The sequence below is a fragment of the Canis lupus genome, chromosome 27 (assembly GCF_003254725.2).
Source record: "Canis lupus dingo isolate Sandy chromosome 27, ASM325472v2, whole genome shotgun sequence".
Classification (NCBI taxonomy): domain Eukaryota; kingdom Metazoa; phylum Chordata; class Mammalia; order Carnivora; family Canidae; genus Canis; species Canis lupus.
This window is the reverse complement of record NC_064269.1, coordinates 32,931,412-32,952,332: the sequence shown is the minus strand read 5'-3', so window position 1 is coordinate 32,952,332 and position 20,921 is coordinate 32,931,412. Positions and strand designations below refer to the sequence as shown.

Below are 20,921 nucleotides of genomic sequence, written 5' to 3'. Positions count from 1 at the left end.
TGGTGCAGTGCATGGGCTAGATGGAGAAGGAAAATATATAAAATGTGGATGCCTGGTGGACAGTAGAGTGAAAAAAAAATGGACTGATTTAGGTTTTTGGAAATTTGGTGGGTGGGGGGGATGATATTTCTATTCAATACCTGAAAAGAAGGAATGAAGAAGATAAAACTCTCCAGTTAAGAAATGATGCACTGAGAATTGGTAACAAGTATAATATTGAGCAAGGTTATTGGGTGAGAGGAACAGGCTTCTGGGTCCCCCACAGAGCTCTGGTACAGAGTTTCTCTGGTGTGGATCCAAGCTGAGTTCCCAAGCAAAGCTACAAAACTGATGGATGTGGTGTTTTGGTCTGCAGACACCAAGGAGACCCAGGCTTTATACAGCAGGAGTAAGGCTGAGTAGGCAGAGATTCAGCAGGCAGAGTTGTGTCAAACTCAGTCTAGTTGTGTCCAAACTTAGTCCAAATTTACCAGATCAAAGGTCAACAGTAGCAAAATTAATAAGGTTGCCAATGTACCACAGCCCATTAGAATTGGTTTTGGAATTGAGCTGGCAATTATAAGATTCTCTGTGACAGGTTGGGGAATAAGGAAAGTCTATGTGTCCCATGATTTTTATCCTGCCACATGTAAAACAGCTCTGTGGGAGTACTATTACTCCCACTTTACAGAGTAAACTGGGCTTAACTTGAGGAAGGTTAAGAAAAGTCACCTGTGAAGCCCATATAACCTCAAGGTCTATGATATTATCCTTTTCTATTTGAAGATCATTTTTCTTAATAGAAAAGATGGAAGGAAAATAGGAATGGAGTATTTCTGCTTTCGTTTGTCCACTTACACAAAATCAACAGCCCTGTGAAATGGTCCCTTCTTTTGGTTATTCTTTTTTCTCCAAATCTTGTTATCTTTACTGTCTCTGCATCTGAAGAGGAGCAGAGAAAAAATATTGAATCTATGTTTTTAATCACCTACAATATGCTAAATAAATGCTTTCTATATTTTCCCTTAGAAATAAATGTTATTTTCCCATTATACAAAAGAAGACACTGATCCACAATAGAGAGGTTAATCAACTTATATAAGGTCACAAGTATTGGTCATTCTAATTATCTTCTAGCAATATTGCTATTATTCCTTGTTTGTCAGATTGTTTTTCATTCATTCCAAAATATTTATTGAATGCCTTTGATATTTATTTTTCCAGACACTGTTCTGAGTACTTGACACACACTGGTAACATAACAAAGAAAAAGCTCTTGTGAAGCTTAAATTCTAATGGTGGCAACCAGACAGTAAATAATAAATTTAGATACATAAATGAATGTGAGTTTTCTTTTAGCCTGTGAATGTAGGCTTTTGAAATTCAAGCTTACTGGTTCTGGTTCCAGGTAAAATGAAACAAATGCCCACTTTTCTTTCCCACTAAACACAACTATAAAACCTAGACAGAAGGGGTGAAATAGCTATTTGAGGTTTCTGAAAATCAAATATCATCATGCATATTGGGAAGAACACCAGATTCAAAGCAACACCAAACTTAGCAAGGCTCAGAATCTTATAATATTCCAAATATCTGAATACAATCTAAAGTGACTCATAATACGCATGAATACCATGAAGACCTCAACTTATATGGAAAAAGACAACCAACAGATACCAACAATGTGATGACACAGATGTTGAAAGATTTTAGAGCAGCTGTTATAAAAATTCTCAAATAGGCAATCAAGAACACTCTTGAAACAAAAGTTAAAATAGAAATCAAATGGAAATTTTAGCACTGATTAGCCAAAATAAAAAATACCCACCAAATGGAAGCAGTGACCAGAATGTCAGTGGTAGAAGAGTCAGTCACTTAAAGGTATTTCCTCCTTGGAGCTCTAAGTACCATACCAGATTTAGGTGGCACCATGGTGCCTTCTCTAAGCTTCTAAGTTCTGATAACCACAACCCTAGATCCAGGAATTAGAGCTGTTTCTAAAGGAATTACTTTTCACTATTCCCTTTTTGTTCTTTCAGCCTTCTAATTTCCTGTATCATATTCCCTCTGTCGGCTGAAACACTTCTATATTTACAGTGGAAATGTAAAATTATACAACCACCTTGAAAAATGGCTTGGCTATATCTTACAAAGTTAAATATATACTTATCCTATGACCCAACAATTCTACCCCTGGGTATTTACCCAAGAGAAATGAGAACATATGTCCACAAAAGGATATGAATGAAAATGTTGACAGTGTTTTTATTCATGATAGCCAAAACTAGAAACAACTCAAACGTTCATCAACAGAAAATAACATACTCTAATATACTTATACCATGGAATATTAGCCTAAAAACAGAACTATTGATAAATGCAAAAAGATGGTTGAATCTCAGAACATTATGTTAAAAGGATGCCAGACACAAAAGAGTACATGTCACATAACTGCATTTATTTGAAGTTCTGAGACAGAAAAAATTTATAGTGAAAGAAATCAGATAATGGTTACCTTTGTGTGATAGGGATAGTAGTGGTAGGTAAGAAATTGACTAGGAAGTGGCATGAGACAAATCTGGCAACTAAAATATTCTATATTTTGATAGGGGTGTGGGTTATACCCATGAAAGCATTTGTCAAAAGTCACTGAATACACATCTAAAAGATACGCTGAAATATTTAGTGTGCTTTGTTTTCATTAGAATCTTATCTTTAGATGATATGTTAGTCTCTGAAAATCAAGTCAAGCCAGTCTTTTCTATTGACTTTTGAAATATTTTTTCAAAAGTATAGGGCATATGTTTTCTAACTTCAAAATTTTAAATCCTAAGTTAATATGATCATTATCTCCCAAAGTTCTAGCCACCTTTACATCTTCAAACAGTTCTTGGACATAACTTCTCTTGGTGCTTAATTTACATTCGGGATATGTTATACTATAAATATTTCTTCATTTCAATTTATTTCACTTCAATAAGTGACCATATCTGTGTGCAAGGCAAGGTGCTAAGTAGCATAAGAAATCCAAAATAGCATATAGTCCTCTCTTCAAGATGCTTACCAGCTAGAGTAAGATAGAATATAATTTTTAAAAGTATAACAGGTAATCAACAAGATAGAAAACATTCACAATAAATTTGAGAAATATTGGGTGCTTCTTTTAACATCTTTGGTTGAAAGGCATTCTACATTAATAACATGATTTTTTTTTACTCCCACTCTCAGTCCATTTGATGTGCTTACTTTTATACTTGTAGCAATCATAATTAGCAGACATTGATGATTTCATTCCCCCAAATCTCCATTCCTATTATTCCTAATAATTTTAGCAAGTGATCTTCAAAGAACATTGACCTTAATGGTTCAGACCTCACATATTTAAGAGATCCCCAGCTTACATAAGACAAACGTATGATTTCCCCCACTAAAGTGGCACCAGCTCCTTTCCAACAGAATCATAGAATCTAATTATCCTGAAAATTATCTAAGCAGAATTCAATATTCATATTCTTCCAATGAAAAGGCAGCCAACAATTACTTCTTTCCTAGGAATGAGCCATCAGTGTTTGTAACATACTCTTAATAGAACAAGAAGTCACATGTGTCCATATTTCATTCTACATGTAAAATGAAAATTCTGTAAGTGAACAACTCATAATCTGGCTGTAGTTTTTGCTACTTTTCCTTTTTTTAAAAAAATCACTGTCACCAATGTTTAAGAAAAAAAGAGGATGGGGCAAAAGTGGGTGCTATAAAGCTTACACATTTGGAAATCTGGATTTACAAGATCCTTCCTTCTTCTGAACAAAAGCTTGACATCATTACCAATCACACAGAGCTGTTAGGCTGCCTGGCTGGAGTTTTCAAGATGCTCTGTTATTAGAGTTTTGTAAGGATATTTTCCTTCCTCCAAAGGACTCATCTTACCGCTCCTTTGTGACCTAAAGGGTATGTAATTTTCAGCTTCTGTTTAGCATTAACAAGCTGGGTATTGTCTCTAGCCCTATATTCCATAAACAAAATCTCTAAAACTCCAACTCAGAAATTAAATAGATTCTAAAAATGTATCCTATATCACTCAACCACTCTGTCTCTCAGAAAGTAGGTGAGAATAAGATTCTCTCCATCCTGTTGCCCTCCCCACCCCATCACTGTTGATGGATAAGAGATGTCAGCTTGTCAAGTCTTATTGGGTGCTACCTGATGTAAGTCCACACTCAGGCAGCAAAAATCTGTTTGCAGTCAGCTCTTTTAATAACTTCCAGCAAACAGGAGGAAAGCAGATCTATTCAGTAAAATGCCTCCTCTGATATGGTGGGGAAAAAGGTAGTCCATGACAAAGGCTTGATATGGAGAAGATTTTTAAACAAAGAATAGTTCTTTCTTTACAGAAACTGGAGAGAAATAGTTTCTTTAGGGATTTGGGAATTCTAAGAAATTATGTTTCTATGCTTATGATTTAAGTTCACCTAGACCTGAAGCTCTTCAAAAAGGAGGTCATATCTTATCCATAAAATATCCCCATTCCACAGAGTCCTGCTGAGTCCTAAGCATTCTATGGGTTCTAAACTTTGATGAATAGTATTGATGCTGCTCCTTAATCTCAAGCCCAAGGGTACCCAGCCTTCCATCTACCTCAAAATGAGTAAGATAAACTAGAAGATCAAATGTTCTGGGAATATATTTCTGACATAAAGCATCTAATTCTTTGAAGAACCAAATTAAAGAGTTTTCTCCAAGAGACTTCAGAATTCTAAGAAATATGTTTCTATGCATTATAGCCACATTATTGATTAAATTAGGTGCCAAGCTCCTGAAGATAATGGTCTAATCTTTTTGACAAACATTCTCCTTCATCATACCTAGAGCATTGCTGGTGTACTATGGGTCTTACAGTGCTAAATACTGAATGGTAGTGGAGGTTATGATGGTTATAGTAATGGAGACAATGATGCTTACTAAAAAGACTAAGCAAAAAAATTTTTAAATGACTGGATAGAGTGACCTGAGAGTTATTCTGAGAATAATTACTATGTATGTATATTCATTCATTCACTTTTCTGAACCCTCTCGGCTATCACTCCCGAGGTAATACTCACCACTTCTAGAATATAGATGTGGCAGAAAGTGAATTCCAAAAGTCTAGCTAACAGCATTGAAGTTAAACTTATTACATTATTTCACTGTGAAATATTATTCTTTCTGGTTAGAATAAAATGACTACCAAAGTTCTTAATAATATTAGACTATTCCGAAATAGTCATGCATAGAAGGTTAAAGAATTGTCTTTGGGGGTGCCTGGGTGGCTCAGTCGGTTAAGCATCTGCCTTTGGCTCAAGTCATGATCCTGGAGTCCCTGAATTAAGCCCCACATGGGGCTTCCTGCTCAGTGGAGAGCCTGCTTCTCTCACCCTGCTCATGCTCGCTCTCTCTCTCTCTTGCTCTCTTGCTCTCTTGCTCTCCCTCTCAAATAAATAAAATCTTAAAAAAAGAGAAAGAACTGTCTTTTTTTCTTCATCCTTCAAGACAAGAAACGTGCAATCAACATTTAGTAAAGGTTTTGAATGAATACCTACATGACTGTAAAATGAATGAATGCACAAGTAAGTGAGCAAATGAACAAATGGCTCCTTGAACTCTATTTCTCTGCTTATTAGAATATTTATTACACAGGTAAAGTCACATTCTATGCTTATGTTCTAAAAGAACTGTCTCAGGGAAAACTGAATGCTGCTCTTTCAAGTGAGTAATACAAGGCTATATGAGCTCCAGAAGTATATTGCAAAAATGACCCCTTGATGACAAAGCAAAAACAACTTGGTCACAATGATGTCATAGAGCAAGTTTTTTTAAAGACATTATAATTTTCATGTCTATTTTAGCCAGAAGATTTATGGAAGAAAAGAATTTGATCCCTATGCGAAGTGGTAATGGAGGTGTGTTCCTTCCAGTGTTCACTTACTTCCCCTAAAATATTTATTCCTAAGTCATTAACCTGTCCATAATGATCTGAGTCCAAAGTGATGTAGCTTGGACAGTCACACAATCCTCTCTGCAGAGTTACAAAAAACAAAACAAAACAAAACAAAACTACAACTAAGGTATTAATAGATGGCAGGTAACTAAGCCACCGCCAGGTTGAAAACTCCCGGGAATAAGAATATCTAATTTACTGCTGTATCTACAGCAAACCTAATATAAAGTTTTGAATGGAGCAACCTCTTAATAAATATCCCTTGATTAAATGAAGACTAGGGTGATGCAACAGGCAACAAATACTGTGTAAGTTTAGAGACAAGAGAGCACAGTGTGGGGAGGTGAAGACTTCATGAAGGACATGGGGCTTAAGTAACATGATTTGACTCATCTGTAGAACTTAAGAAATTAAACAAGTGAATAAAGGGAGGGAAAAAGAGACAAACAAAAAAAGACTCTTAGCTATAGAGAATGAACTGATGGTTATGAGGGGGGAGAGGGGATGGGTAATACAGGCACTATGAGGATGGTATTATGGATACACTTATCTTGACTCACACTAATACATGGAACTGTTGAACCGCTATATCATATACCTGAAACTAATATACTAATATAACATTGTAGGTTAACTACTAACTACACCGGAATTAAAAATATATATATATATATATATATATATATATATATATATATATATACTAAAAAAATGGCCATGCTGTGAGCCAATACTACTCTGAGTGTCTGATATGGAAAGGTCCATAACAATCAGACAACAGCACCTTACCCAAGGTTTTTCTAATGTTCCATATCTTACCCTTTCAGAGGGACCATGGTTGAACAGGCCACCGGCTTTGCTGTCACAGCAGATGAAGGTAGATGAAACAGGACATGCTTTGGAAGACAATGCAGTGAGAAGCAGTACTACATAAGAGATCGATGCTGAAATTTCAAGGATGAAAGACAAGGGTATGGGATGAAGGTGGAAAAGAAAGGTAGAAAGAAAGAAATGCTTTCAATGAAAGAAATTCTCTGTTCTTACAGTTTTAGGTGAAGGACTAATCTGTCCTATGGGGATGAATGCCATAGAATATTCTTTTAAGACAACACAAAATAGAGCAGGATTTAGAACTGTCAAGCATCCCTATCATTCTACTCCTGTTCTGTCCACACGCAGTGGTGTTAGTTTTCCATCTTTGGCCTTTGTCACTGAGACAGTCCTTCCTATTCATCACATCAGAGTGCTGTGTCTATTCTGATGGGACTAAATACTCAAAAGCTTGGTTCTTTGATCACAAGAATGAGAAACTACATAAAAATACTAAATTTTGCACAAACATAGAAAACAAGAGTGAATTTCATCTGAAGGAGGGACAAGGGAAAGAGGGCTAGCATTTCTTATCTAAGAAGCATATTATGCATTATATTAGGCTATATAATATGTATATACATATAAAGATAATAGATGTATCTGTATATATGTGTATATTTTCATAATGACTCAAACATCATAGAAATCCTTGAAAGAAGGAATTAATATCTCTTTTTTTGCAACTGGTAAAGCTGAGGTATGATAGTTTTATACAAGTTAAATAGGTAGTAGGTAGATCTGGGATTCAAACAAGGTCTGGCTGACTCTAAAACATACTGCAGCTCAGAAAATAGGCAGAGCATGGCAATTCCTGGTGATAAAACAAAATTCTGATTTAAGATAAAAGCAAAGATCATTAGAGTTAAACTCAGAAAGCTCTGCTTGGAATGCTATTGCCATTGCCAGTCCTTGGGCAAGTTTCTGAGTTAGCCTCAGTTTTCTCCTCTGCAAAATGGTAGAACAACAACTGACATCATGGCATCACAACTAAATATGGTATCTTTATAAATGTGCCCAACACTGTAGCTGGTACAGTAGTGCTCCTGGCACATCATCTGAACCCAGTAGGCATTCCATAAATATGTGTTGGATGATAATGAAGCAAAAGTGAGAAAACCCACAAGAACCACTCCTTTTTTCAAAACTATAACAGATGGTCAGCTTATTCTTAAGGATTTCCGATCTCTCAGAAACCTCTCTACCTATGCCTTCACTGTCCTAAATCAAAACTAAAAAATACAAAAAGCACAGGAGGTGGAGGTGAAAGCACAGTCCAGCAGTGGGTGGGAGTCCAAAGTGTAAAACAAACTTGTCCTTTTTCTACAAATCACTATCTCTTTGTCCCTGGAGGTAGCTTCCCCTATGGCCACAGTTTCCTTTAGAGTAAATAAAAGTCGGCAAATCCCAGAGGGAGCACAGGGGCACTCTTGGGTCACTTCCTTATTTTTTTCTGTCCCGTCTTTCCTCTTCTCTTCTCTCTTCCATGACCTGCTTTGTCTCTTGAATCTATAATGATGATTTCCTGCTTCTCCTTATGGAAGGAAAGTCTTTGGTCTCTTACGAGCAACCACTTCCTCTTTATGCTTTACATGGTCCCCCACCCCCACCCCAATGCCTTCCTCTAGGACGCCCCGCCGCCCCCATCTCACACACACACACACACTCTCTGTCTTCCACCAGATGGAGATTCAGCTGTGGCACCTCCTGTATACTTCTCTAAAAGAATGGGGAGGGAGCATCAGTTCCCAGAACACCTTTGTCACCTGTGGGCCACACACGTTGCTCTTCCTCCTCCTTTTCACTCTTTTTTTTTTTAAGATTTTATTTATTTATTAATGAGAGATACAGAGAGAGAGAGAGGCAGAGGCACAGGCAGAGGGAGAAGGAGGCTCCATGCAGGGAGCCTGATGTGGGACTTCCATTGCAGGTCTCCGGGATCAGGCCCCCCAGCTGAAGGCGGCGCTAAACTGCTGAGCCACCCAGGCTGCCCTCCTTTTCATTCTTAAAGTAAGGAGACAAAGCCTCTTAGGCTGATCATTCAAGAAACTCAATGAAGAGTATTTTAAGGAGAGAATCACAGCTGTAAAAGTCCACACAAGCTTTCAGGTGCTAAGCAGGAAGTGCCAAGGAAAAAGGGGCAAACACCCGGAACAAGGTGGTTTCACTGATGAATGGGTAAGGTGTGGGGGGAGAAGTAGGAGTTGCTGCTGGCTTATACCCAAGTGTACATCGCTTGCTTTGCCCTACAGCATTTTATGGTGTTAGAAAGCTTCTCTAGGAGTATCCCATGGGACTAGAGATGGCAAAAATGTAAATAAGAGGAACTATAATGTTGCCTTCATAGCAGCTTCTAAAGAGGATCCAATGCCCCTTTTGGCAACTACATGACACCCTTTGTAGTCAAACTCTGTCACATGAGGTTAAGTAGTGTAAAGAGGAGAATGTTAATGCAACACAGGGCTATCACTGATTATGTGGCTTTGGTGTATTTCATTTTAAAAGGGGGTAGAGTCACTGGTTCCCTTCATGCCATAAGTGGAAAGAGAGGAGAAAACAGGCTTCAATGAGTACCCATCTCTCTCCAGTTCAGACACATGCATGATGACAAAAAATCCCTTATCTACCAAGCCTCCCACTCTAAATTATACAAGAGTACTGCCCTGCCTACTTTGCTCAGACACATGCTCAGTCTCAACTACTCATGATATTAGAAGCCACCATTCACCCACACACCTGTTTTCACATGCACAAATCCTCCCCAACTAGTCCCTCACTGAAATCACTTCCAGATGTACTATCACCCATCATCACTCATCTTCTTCCATTTCCAGAGCCAGAAGCTAACCTATACCCACCATCCAATAGGGGAGACTGTCACTCCTGCATACAACTCACCACTCCTAGCTCCCAGCAACCTCCTGCACACTGATCCACTCACTTCCTGAATCAATCCTCTGTTTAAATATGTGCCCAGTGCATCCTGTCACTCATATATGGTATTTGTTTGCTTTCTCCCATTCAAATGAACACTCAGGTGTAGACCTACACCTTAATCCACTTGTTCACGCTAATCAAACAAGTGTCAATAAATCATTTTGCTATAAATTCCAAAGCTTGGACATAGCTCCTTTTTAGGCAAAGTGTCTAAATTCTCCAATAAATTTTAACAAATATTTGTTTTCATATGGCACTTTAACCAGGAAAAACCCTTCCTAACAAACAAATGACAGTAACGGTCTGGTGTACCACCATATTACTATAAGAAGCGACACAGAGTAAGACAAATACCATATGATCTCACTCACACGTGGAACTTAAGAAACAAAACAAATAAGCAAAGGAAAAAAAGAGACACACCACAAAATGGACTCTTAACTAACGGTTATCAGAGGGAAGGTGTGTGGGGGAAATAGAGAATGGTTATTAAACAGTATACTTATCATGATGAGAAAAGTAAAATAGTAAAAAAAAAAAAAAAAGGAGGGGACACAGTGGCACTTGAATAGGAGACCACCATACTACCAAGTTCAGGGTTTCTAGCAAAGCCAAAGCCACGCTGGCATTTCTGGTCATTATCTGAAGGGTACCAATGTAGGTAGGCTGGGAGATTTGGTAGTACAAAAATGAAGAAGTTCCTGGAAAAATAATTCGTTTTCTCAATGAATGAGAAGGCAGATTCACCAGCAGAGAGTGCTAGTTAGAGAAGATCCTTAGGTCTGAAGTGAGAAGAGAGAGTGTGAAGTTATTTTGGAGTGGGAGAAAGTGAACGTAGTAGGAAATGTAGCGGGAGCTGGGTGGGACCAAGTCACAATTCGAGATCCACCGTCCTCATGGCTATGCTCCCAAAGCCTGGAGAGAAACCGAGTTGCTGAACTGCTTCAAGGCAGACATGAAGTAGGCGGCTGGTTTCACGGAGGCTGAGCATGAGCACCAAGTGGTGCCCCCTTTCAAGTCCCCCCACCCCCCACTCTTCTAGTCATGGACAAGGGGACCATTTGTGCTCAGGCTTCAGCCAGCTTCACAGGGTGCCTCCTCTCAGGCACATCCTGTCCAGCTCTGGCTTCTTGCCCTGGGGCTTCCCTGCTGCCATGATGCGTACTACTAGATGCAATCTAGAAGTGTGGGAGAGTAAATGGGAGCAGAAAAATAAATGCTTCCCCCTGTTGTCTTTCAGTACACAGTTCTAAAACACATTTTTAGACTTCTTAGAGGATTCTGACAGGATGAAGGATCACTTGCCCTCAGCAATGCTCAACCCAATAATGTATCCTTGTATCAATTTTCTCTCCTTCCCTGTTGCATTTTTCTGGTCCCCAACTCCTATTTCCTTTTGAATCATTTAAAACAAACCAAAACAAACAAACAAACAAACAAAAAACCCTACCTACACAGAAGTCTTTACCTAAGGCTCTACCTTCAAGAGAACTCAGGGTAAGATTATTCATACAGGAGTAGCTTCAACAAAGACCCCACTGCTGGATGTGAATTGGGTAGTGGTAACTCCTAGCATGCGTCAGCACCAGGAATACTAAGACTCTCAACTGTGATGGACTGGGGTGAAGTGGAGGCAGAGGGTGATGTATCCTGTTGCATGAGGCTCTGTGAAATATCTGCAAGTCTTGAAAAAAATAAACTGTAAGGGTCAAGTTAGCCAACTGTCAACTAGAGGTATTCTGTGAAATCCAGAGTCTTCTAGGTCCTGTTTAAGGATACTTGCATCTCCTGTGGCCACAGGGCAGACTGCAGAAAACCAGACCCAGGAACTACCTGGAGCAGTGACAATACTGCAAAAGAGACTCAAAGCACAATTTGGAATATCTCCTATGTGAAAACCCTAATTGGAAAAGAAGGGGAGCCTGAGACCCACAGGGGGACATTTGGGTACACAAAGAGGGAAGACTTGTTTTTCCCAAAACCTCCAAGGTGCCAAGAGAAGCTCCTCCCCCATTGCCAGAAGAAACAAACAAACAGATGTCAAACCATCTTAGACAGTGTGCAAAGACCAGTGTGCCTTTCAGTAGGACTCCTGTCCTTCCAGATACAATCCCCGTCTCCCTTCATTCCCTACAGGCCAATAACTAGAGTCAGGTCATGCACAAGTACAGCTGGAAAACACAGCTCCTGGCAGGAGGCAAATAGCTAGGAAGAAACAGCTTACATATGAAGGAATTGCAATGGAGAGCCCTGGCCTATATAGATCCCTGCAGAAAGCAGGGAGCACACATGGGAGCAGATTTTGAGGGAGTGAGAGCGGGATATAGAATTTATTGGCCTGGGAGCACTTTCTTGTGAATTAAGGGTCAAAGGTCTGGCAAAGACTCCTAGAGGCACTCCTAACATGTTAATGGGTTGGTCACCTTGTGAAGGAGTCAGTGGATGATGGAATGATGTTAGTGAAAGATTGCAAAAGGGGCCAAAGTATTAGGGAGGTGGCAGTGTTAGACCGAAAGAACTGCGTGAGGCAGAGAACTGGTTCTCTGACTGATCTGCTCTCCTAGAAACACCTGGTGGGATCAAGCATCAGCCACCCACAGGGCTACCAGCTCAGTAGAGCTCTTTGCTTTGTCCTTCTTTCTTTCCCTACTTCAGTCCCCTTGTCCCAAATTTCTGATCCCAAAGTTTGTTTCCCATAGAAACTTCTTGTGCCAAGGCTAAGAGGAGCTATTTGTAAGGAACAGAAATTATAAGCAAGCTAAAGAATGCTGAGACTGCTCCTGGCCCTACCATGGACTCCAAAAATCACTGCCTAAGTTAATGCATTCTAGTATAATGTCTAAGTGGGTTCTCAAGAGATGGTAAGTTCCTCCTTTCTTCTTCTCCCATCACCTTAGTAAATTAAGATGGCAGTTAAGGCCAAACATATCCTTGAGACAGAACAATAATGTAAATATAGCCACTGCAATCTTTCTTTGCTCTGTGCCTACCAGATGCCCCTCTGAACACACTCTTCCCTGGGCATGACTCTGCTTCTCATTTCCCCATACACTGTTTTCCTCCATTGTCACTATATAGCCTCAGGACAATAGTGTCCCCTGGAGGGATCAGATCCCCTTCTGGGGAAATCATAGAGCAGATGAGGAATTAGTCACTAAACTGTGTCACTTTAAATACAAGGAAGAAAGGAAGAAGAAGAGGAAAGGAGCTGGCAGGATTGTGGGGAGGAGGGTGGGCAGGTGACAGGGAAGGGGAGGAGTAAGGTGGAAGAGGGCAGTGCTGTAGCTGAGGAGTTCAGACTTTTCATTTTATTTAATCATCACACTACATTTGCAAGTGTTCTCCTGTCACACAGATGAGGAAGCCAAGGCTTAGGGTCCCTGTTTTAAACAACCATTTCTGAAGCTAAACTGACAGCTAGTAACTACAGGTTGTGCCCCAGCACGAGCAAGAGACAGGACTTGATCAAGAATGAGGAAAACCGATCAGATCAGATACACAGACACCCACAGGCTTCTGCCGTCTTATAGCTGGGATTTATTTTGATAGACCATTATGTGGGGAAACGTCATAGAACTGGAATGCTGGTAAATAGAATATTTTCATTTTCCCTCTATTTAGCTAGTAATGACTGCCAAGCAAGTGCATGTGAAGCAATGTCCAGGGAAGAGGGCCCAATGGCTGGAAGAAAAATACAAACTTCACTGGACCTTGAGTTCTGACAGCATCAGGATAGGGGAGCCCTGAATAAGGGTGGCCTTCAAGAATGGGGAATGGGCAGATAAACAAACCAGCTGCTGTCAACTACAAAATCAACTCTACAATGACATCCCAGACAACTGGACCAGCCTGAGTTTTTTTGCACATCCTCAGTTGTTCTGCTTTGTGTCTGGAAGGCCCAGAGCATGACACTACCTCTCATTACTTCCCTAAGATCTTTGCCATAAATATCCACCCATGCCAATGAGATAGCAAATTTTTACTCTATCCCTTTTTTGAGTTTCCTGCTGAATTCATTGTAACACTTTGCCATCTCAGTACTCTCCTTCTAAACAAGTCCTTTGTAAACTATACATTCTTTCTCCGCTTCCAGTGATAACTAAACTTTAAGACCTCTAGTACTGTGGAGCTGAAGGGACTGACTTTTTAATTCAAGAAACAGGCTTTACCCTAAGCCACATTGTTTAATCACTTAAAATTAACTTATTTAATACTCCTAAAAACTCTATAAGTTAAGTATAGTTATTATCCCCATTTTCTGGGAAGAGAAAATTGGGGCTTGAAATGATGAAATAACTTCAGTCATGCAACTTTCTAGTTGCAGACTGAGCCAGGATTTGAATCTGGCAACCTGGTTCCAAAGTCCGTGCTTTTAACCGTGGGGACCATTTAACTCATTCTCTTCATTTTATAGAAGAGGAAACTAAGACACAAAGCAGCTAACTGACTTGTGCCAGGAGAAGGCAGAGAGAGGGCTGGCATGTAGGTCTTCTAATTTCCAGTTCAATGTTATTATTTGCTATATACCATGACCACGGTTCCAACCATGGGTATTCACCTCTAGGCTACATTTCAATGGTGGTTCCCCATGAGTTCTTCTATTGATCTGTAGATTTACAACATCATGGTAGAGCTTCCTTTTACCAAGCCTGTGTAGAAAAACATTTGGAATTGTGAGGATCTGCACCTAGTCCTTTGGGACTTTAGATTCAAATGATCCAGGTTCTAGAGCTTCCTTATTAGCGGTGAGACCACAGTGTGTTCCTTCACCTTTCTGTAAAGTCAACCTGGTATATGAGAGGGTATCCTAAAAACTGAAAGCAGCATATAAATCCTGTTATTATAATAATAAATGGTGATTAGTCCTGTTAAAAGCATAATGTTTTATCCATTATTTCTGCAGTTTGTGAAATGGTGACAAGGATACAGACTCAGATAGTCATTGTTTCTCAAGAAAGGAAGATCTTGTGCTGATATTACTACTGGGGATAGGAGGGGCTCTGGGTAAAAGCTAGGAAAGGCAAACCACGTTCCTATTAACAGCTCTGAATAACAGTGTTGTGGGGCAAAATATAAAGCTGTTCATAAGTAAGAAATGGGGGTCCATGGAAACCTACCTTTGCATGTTCCTCTTCCCCTGGGCATGGGATAGCATGCCTTTAGCTACTCTCATGTGTCAGTCCTACTGTCCCATCACAAGTAAACCTCATGTAAAATTGAAAGCATGTGGCATTTCAGCTGTTTTCTCAGCCACACCTGTCACTGGAAATTGTGAGCCCTTTAAGGACTTTGTCTTCTATCTCTACCTACAAAGCTAGGTGCATGATTGGCACTGAGTAAACAGTGGTTGAATAGTGAATGAATGAATGAATGAATGATTTTTCAACCTGACTTAAATGTGATCATTTTGTTTCCATTCAACAGCCTGGGATTCAGGTTGTTCTCTAAGAACAATACACTAAGTAGCGCCCCATTCCCAACCCCTGCCCCAGGATTGTGTGTTGAGTAGACCTAATATTGGAGCATGAGAGTCAATGTACTTTTCAGGATGAGTGGGAAGACATATTGAGGGCTGGAAATTTCTTTAGATCCAATTTTTGAGAACCACTGTCCAAAAGTTCTCTAATATTTCATCAACCAACCACCCCAAAGAGTGTCTATGAGTCCTCATGCATCAGAATGTTTCCTATACACATTAAAAAATAAAAGTAAAATCAAAAAATTTTTAAAGATTTTATTTATTTATTTATTCACAAGAGACACAGAGAGAGATAGAGAGAGGCAGAGGCACAGGCAGAGGGAGAAGCAGGCTCCACACAGGGAGCCCGACGTGGGACTTGAACCTGGGACTCCAGGATCACACCCTGGGCTGAAGGTGATGCTAAACTGCTGAGCCACCTGGGCTGCCCAGCAAAATCAAATTTAAAAAAAATTTCAAGCTACCATTTTGTCTTGTTAGCATTTCAAGACAATCCCTAAGGAGACACTCAGAGCTGTATTTTGGGGGTTCAGAGATGATTTTAAGAAAGGAAATGTGGAGAAAAGGCCCAGGGAGGGAGGAAGCCAATTCATACATTCTTTGTGTAGGTGCTTCAATATTGAGAATATTGATAATTCCTTAGAAGCAGGAATCAAGTGTAAACTTGGTAGACCTCCTACAGCACTTAGGGCTGGTTATGCACATAGCCAACACTCAATAAAAATTGAATGGATGGATAGTTAGATGGAGAGAATATAATTTTCTATTGCTACCATTACCAACAGTCACCTGTAAACTAGCATAACTCTAGTCAGTATATCCAAATAACCTATCACTTACCTTACCCATCAATCCTTTTTCTGGATTTTTTTAATATAACTAATATCTATCTATTTTCAGTTATTTATTTAAGCATTAAAAAAAAACCCTGTCTCCCTCATCATCCAACAGTAAAACCTCTACATATATAAGTGTCTTTTCATAGAAATCAAACAACATAATCCAATGGTATTTTCACTGGGGTACAGCGTCTCCTTCTGAGTAAGAGGTGAAGTCAGTGATGTGGTTAAAGTCTAAGACTGATGATTTTTTTCTTCTGTCATTTATTTGGCACTAGCTACCCTGTGCTTCAAAACAAGAAACCAAAACATGCTAACAATAACTTAACATTTACCTCCCGCATGGGAGTGCGGGCTAATGTAAACTATTCCCAGTGAGTCATGTCATCTATCATAACTCTTTGTCCCAAATAATTCACTGCCATCCCTACAGCTGCATCTGGCTGTTCAGGTCACCTTTACCCATGTCCAAACTCATTCTGAGACCTTCATTCCTCTATCCCTTCCATTTTTGTGTGGTTCCCTGTCTGCCCTCAGTTTTGAATGATGATGATTTCCAAGGCCAGATCATTCTTAGGCTGGGACTAGCCAATTCATGGGGAGATAGTCTTAGAAGAGGAGGAAAGGAAGAGCTATTAGGGAAGACACTTGGGGAAGCCAGGGAGAGAGAATGGTGCCAAATGGATTATCAGAGGAAAAAGAAACATGGGAAAAGTACAACAGAGTATGTAGAACTTTCAGAAAAGAAACAATTTAAGACAGGGCAAATGGGTTTGGGGAAAGTAATCCTATCTTCTATGACAGGATTCATTTTGTTACTGAAGGGAAATAACCTATGAGAAGAGAGAGACAGAAAGAAACCAGGAGTAGGGTGGGCGAGACAAAGAGGAAGACATATGGGTAGGGGGGTGGGAGGAGGAGAGAACATGGTATGCAGTGGGAACACTGTTGGAAACATAAGAACCGCCCCCAGAAAGAAAATGCCAGCATCTCTGGGCAAAAAATCTAAATTGTCAGCACATGCATCTTTGCTCTCATAAATACACATTTTTTTTTCTTTCAGGACGATTCCCCATTCCGACATTAGTAGAACACTTCACACAGAGAGCCTAAGATCACTTCATTCCTCCTATCATGTAGCATTTCCAGGCCTGTTCCTCAGCATTCCTCACTAATGCTTTAGAATAATCAATGCTGGGAGCCCATCATGAGGGAGATTCAGGAGGAGGTAGCTGTCCAGATTTCATAGAGATTTTGGTCTTAAAAAATCTGAGTGGAAGAAATCGTCCCTCTTGGGGAAAAAAAATGAGGAAGGAAAATACAATCTTCAATGTGTACACTTGATAAATACAGTTTTCCATTTAATTCTCTGTTGTTAACATCAAAATGAGCAAGGATAGTAAAAAAAAAAAAAAAAAGTAAACAATGAGCACTTTCTTTGTATCAGGCCTGTGGTCAAAAAAACCTTGCACTCATTCTCATTTGACCAGATGAAAATAAGAGGTAGCCTTAAGTGTTATCTCTGTTTTTACAGCTGAAGATGTACAGAGGGCTTAGGTAACTTGCCCAAAGCCACAAAGAGAATAGAGAGAATGGCCAGGATACCAAGAGATCCATCTGGCTTCTGATAGAGTGCAAAGGGCCCCAATGTTATTTTACCAATAATGAGTATTAAGCACTTTCCCCACCAACCTTTTCCTATACCTGGTAATAGAGAAGAATGCTTAAATCCCTTTCTTCCCTTTAATTCTTTCTTTATCCTGTTCAAAAAAATAACAAAATGATTAAAAATTAGGCAATGGACCTGAATAATAAAAAAACGAATCAATCACTGATTAATGGTAGTTAATGGTATAAGAGAAGAAATAAAAGATATATATAGTCCACAAATGTCTGCCCTCTCTACAACATTTGACACTACTGACCCCTTTTCCTTTCTTAGAAGTCATTTCTTCAGACTTCAGTAACCTGCCCCTGACAGAGCTGACCACAATCGGCCCTCCACCTTCACCAGGCCTGTGACCTCTGCTGAATTTTCTGCCTCCTCCTTCCCTCCAACTGTTCTGGGTGGCTCAGTAGGAATCTCACTTTACTTTCTTTATATACTCCTCTCCTGAGAGAACTGATCTTTTCTCAGCTGGCCACTGACAGTTGTATCAACACTATGCTGATGAATTTCAAATCTAACTTCACATTCCAGACTGTAGAGCTGTAGGCACTTCGAGATATCTTCACTAACATGTCCTGCCCTCAGCTCAGAATTTAACACATCTTCTGTGAAAAACAGGTTCCCACTTCAACTTCTCAATTTCCATTGATCCATCAGCATCCTTTCTATCTCAAAACTGAAAATGCAGCTTTGAATATTTTATCTCCTTCATTATTCCTATACAGGATACTACCATATCCTGAAGAAGTGGACTTCAAAATTCTTTTGCAATCCCTGAGACCACCAACATCCTGGCCCTTTCACCCTGCATTTGGAGTAGGTCTGACTTGTCTCCTCACCTTTGGGAAGCTTTTCCCATTCCCTCATATAGTCATATAAGATTTATCTTAAAATAACCACATCATCAAGTCTTTCCTATGGTTACTCCCAGGATATAGTCAAATGACATTAAGTTTCAGGGTTTTTCATGACTTACCAGCAGTAGTAGTGACACGCAGTCAGCCCAAGCCAGGTATTCAAGAACTAAATAGGCTGTTTCATAAAAGATTCTAAAGCAGACAGATATGCCAGTGGTGTCTAATCCAAATCCTTTACATAAACATAACATAGAACAACTAAAGGCTGATGTAACCCTACCTTTTACTGATGCATGCTCTTTACCACACTATTTTTCTTTTGCGGGGGGGGGGGAGGGGAGGAGATTCAGACAGAGTAAATGACTTGATTAAGGTCACACAGTGAGATGCCAACTCCCAATATGGTACTTTTTTCCTACTATAGCATGTTGTCTTTCAAAAAACCCAACTCTATCCCACTGTTCCCCGCACACTTGTTTACCATCACTTGTCTCTAATTCCACTCAAGTTGATCCCAAGATAACCCTCATGTGAACATTCAGTGTCAAGTGTCAAGTCCAAATCTTTGTTCATGCTATCATTCCCAATTAGAGAAATGTCACTGTGCTTGGACGTCTACACTCCACATTCCTCAAAGGCTAGGTCAAGTTCCACTGCCTCTAATTCCTCCACAATGTTTCAAGGTTGCAACTTCAGCCTACATAGACAACATTCCTTGACCATAGCATATTAACTGTACAATCTATTTGAGGCATTTCTTCATATTCGGTCTTGTACTTTTACTCAACATTTCTGGGTGTGCAAGGCCTTGCTTCAACTAAACTCAAATTCTGAAGAAAATCAGAACATGTCTTTTCTGTTGTGTTGTCCTTCACACCAAGCACAGCTCTGTGCCCAGAGTAGGTACTGCACTATTTGTTGAAAATATAAAGAACCTAAGAATAGAACCTGAAACAAAGTCTTAAATAGATAATCCAAAGGCCCAGAGGAAATCAAGTCTATAGATAATCCAAAGCTTAATTTTACAATTAGCTTAAGTGAATTTACTCATTCAACGAATATTTAATGAGTGCCTGCTCCAAGCCAATTAAAGTGCTAAGCATTAAAATGCAATGGTGTGGGAGACCAATGCATTGCTATCAACATGGAGCTAATAGTCTAGTCTGAAGAAGACACAAACATTAAAAAATTGTGTGTGTGTGTGTGTGTGTGTGTGTATGTGTGATTTAACTAGGACTTTAAGTAGAGAAAATGGGGGAAAAGTGGAGCTATTTGAAATATATTTACTATAGAACCAGTAAGATTAGAAAATTTATTAGATTAAGGGGTGAAGGAGAGGAAAAAACCAAAGATGACTTGCACTTTTTTAAAACATGCATCTGGAAGGATGCACATACCATTCCCCTGAGATGGAGAAAAGTGGCGGAGGGCAGAGTTTATGTGGTTATACCAGAAAAATTCAACTGTGGCATGGAAACAATTCCATTAGTAGAATCCTATCAAATAAGAAAAGCTGACAAGCAGTAGTTTGAGGCCCATATCCTGACCTTGACCCCATTCATCTTCAGGTGGGTTACTTAAAAAGTAAATGCTCTACCAAAAATTAGGCCTGAGAAGAGGAAGAGGGCAGATTCAAGAAACTCCAACAGCCCAGAATTGGGTAATAAGACTGTGAATACCTGCAGGTTAGTGTTTGCTGAGGCAGGAAGAATAGAAAATAAATCTTTTCAATCAAAGAAAATCAAGTCTGGCCCATTTATTTCTTTTTATCAAGTGAATCAAAACCTTGGCTGAATGAAAAACTAAAACTAATCTGAAAAAGGACTGCTCCCAGTATTTTGTGGATCTATGCAAAAGGCAGGCTAACACAGAGGCCCTTACTCTCCATTTCTGTTCCGGTGCTAAGTCAGCTGGTATAGGAGAGTGTGCTGGGGATGAAGCTAAGGTTCTGGATTCAAAACCTATCCATGCTACTACATTGATTGTAGGGCTGGAAGGAAACACAGAGGCTTAATACTTCATAAAATCAAAGAATCAAAGGATTTTAGAATCAGAAGGAACAAGACAGGGTTCAACTCTTCCAAATTCTTTCTGAGCAAGCACCTCTTCTAAGACTTTATTTTACAAATGAGAAAACAGTAGCCTGGAAAGGTAAAATGACTCGTAACACAGCTAATTAGTAGCAAAGGTGGGAAGAGCATCATGTTCTCCTGCCTCCCAGTAGATTATCCTTTCTGCCATATGTACCACATTGTCTGGATGGGAAAGAGAAGGGTTTGCCTAGAAAAGCCACCTCTTTTGGAAAGTTAATATG

General features: G+C 39.5%; 1 protein-coding gene across 11 annotated transcripts in view; it reads right to left on the bottom strand.

Annotated features, from left to right (window-relative positions):
- Positions 1–20,921, bottom strand: part of GRIN2B (glutamate ionotropic receptor NMDA type subunit 2B) — a 505,856-nt gene that overhangs the window by 158,425 nt on the left and 326,510 nt on the right. For 10 of the 11 annotated variants that reach the window (XM_049102486.1, XM_049102484.1, XM_049102485.1 and 7 more), the window contains one exon: positions 838–921. The exons of the other annotated variant lie outside the window; for it this stretch is intronic. In XM_049102486.1, coding sequence (XP_048958443.1) covers positions 838–921 — 84 coding nt within the window. The remainder of the gene's footprint in view (positions 1–837; positions 922–20,921) is intronic. 11 annotated transcript variants of the gene reach the window in all.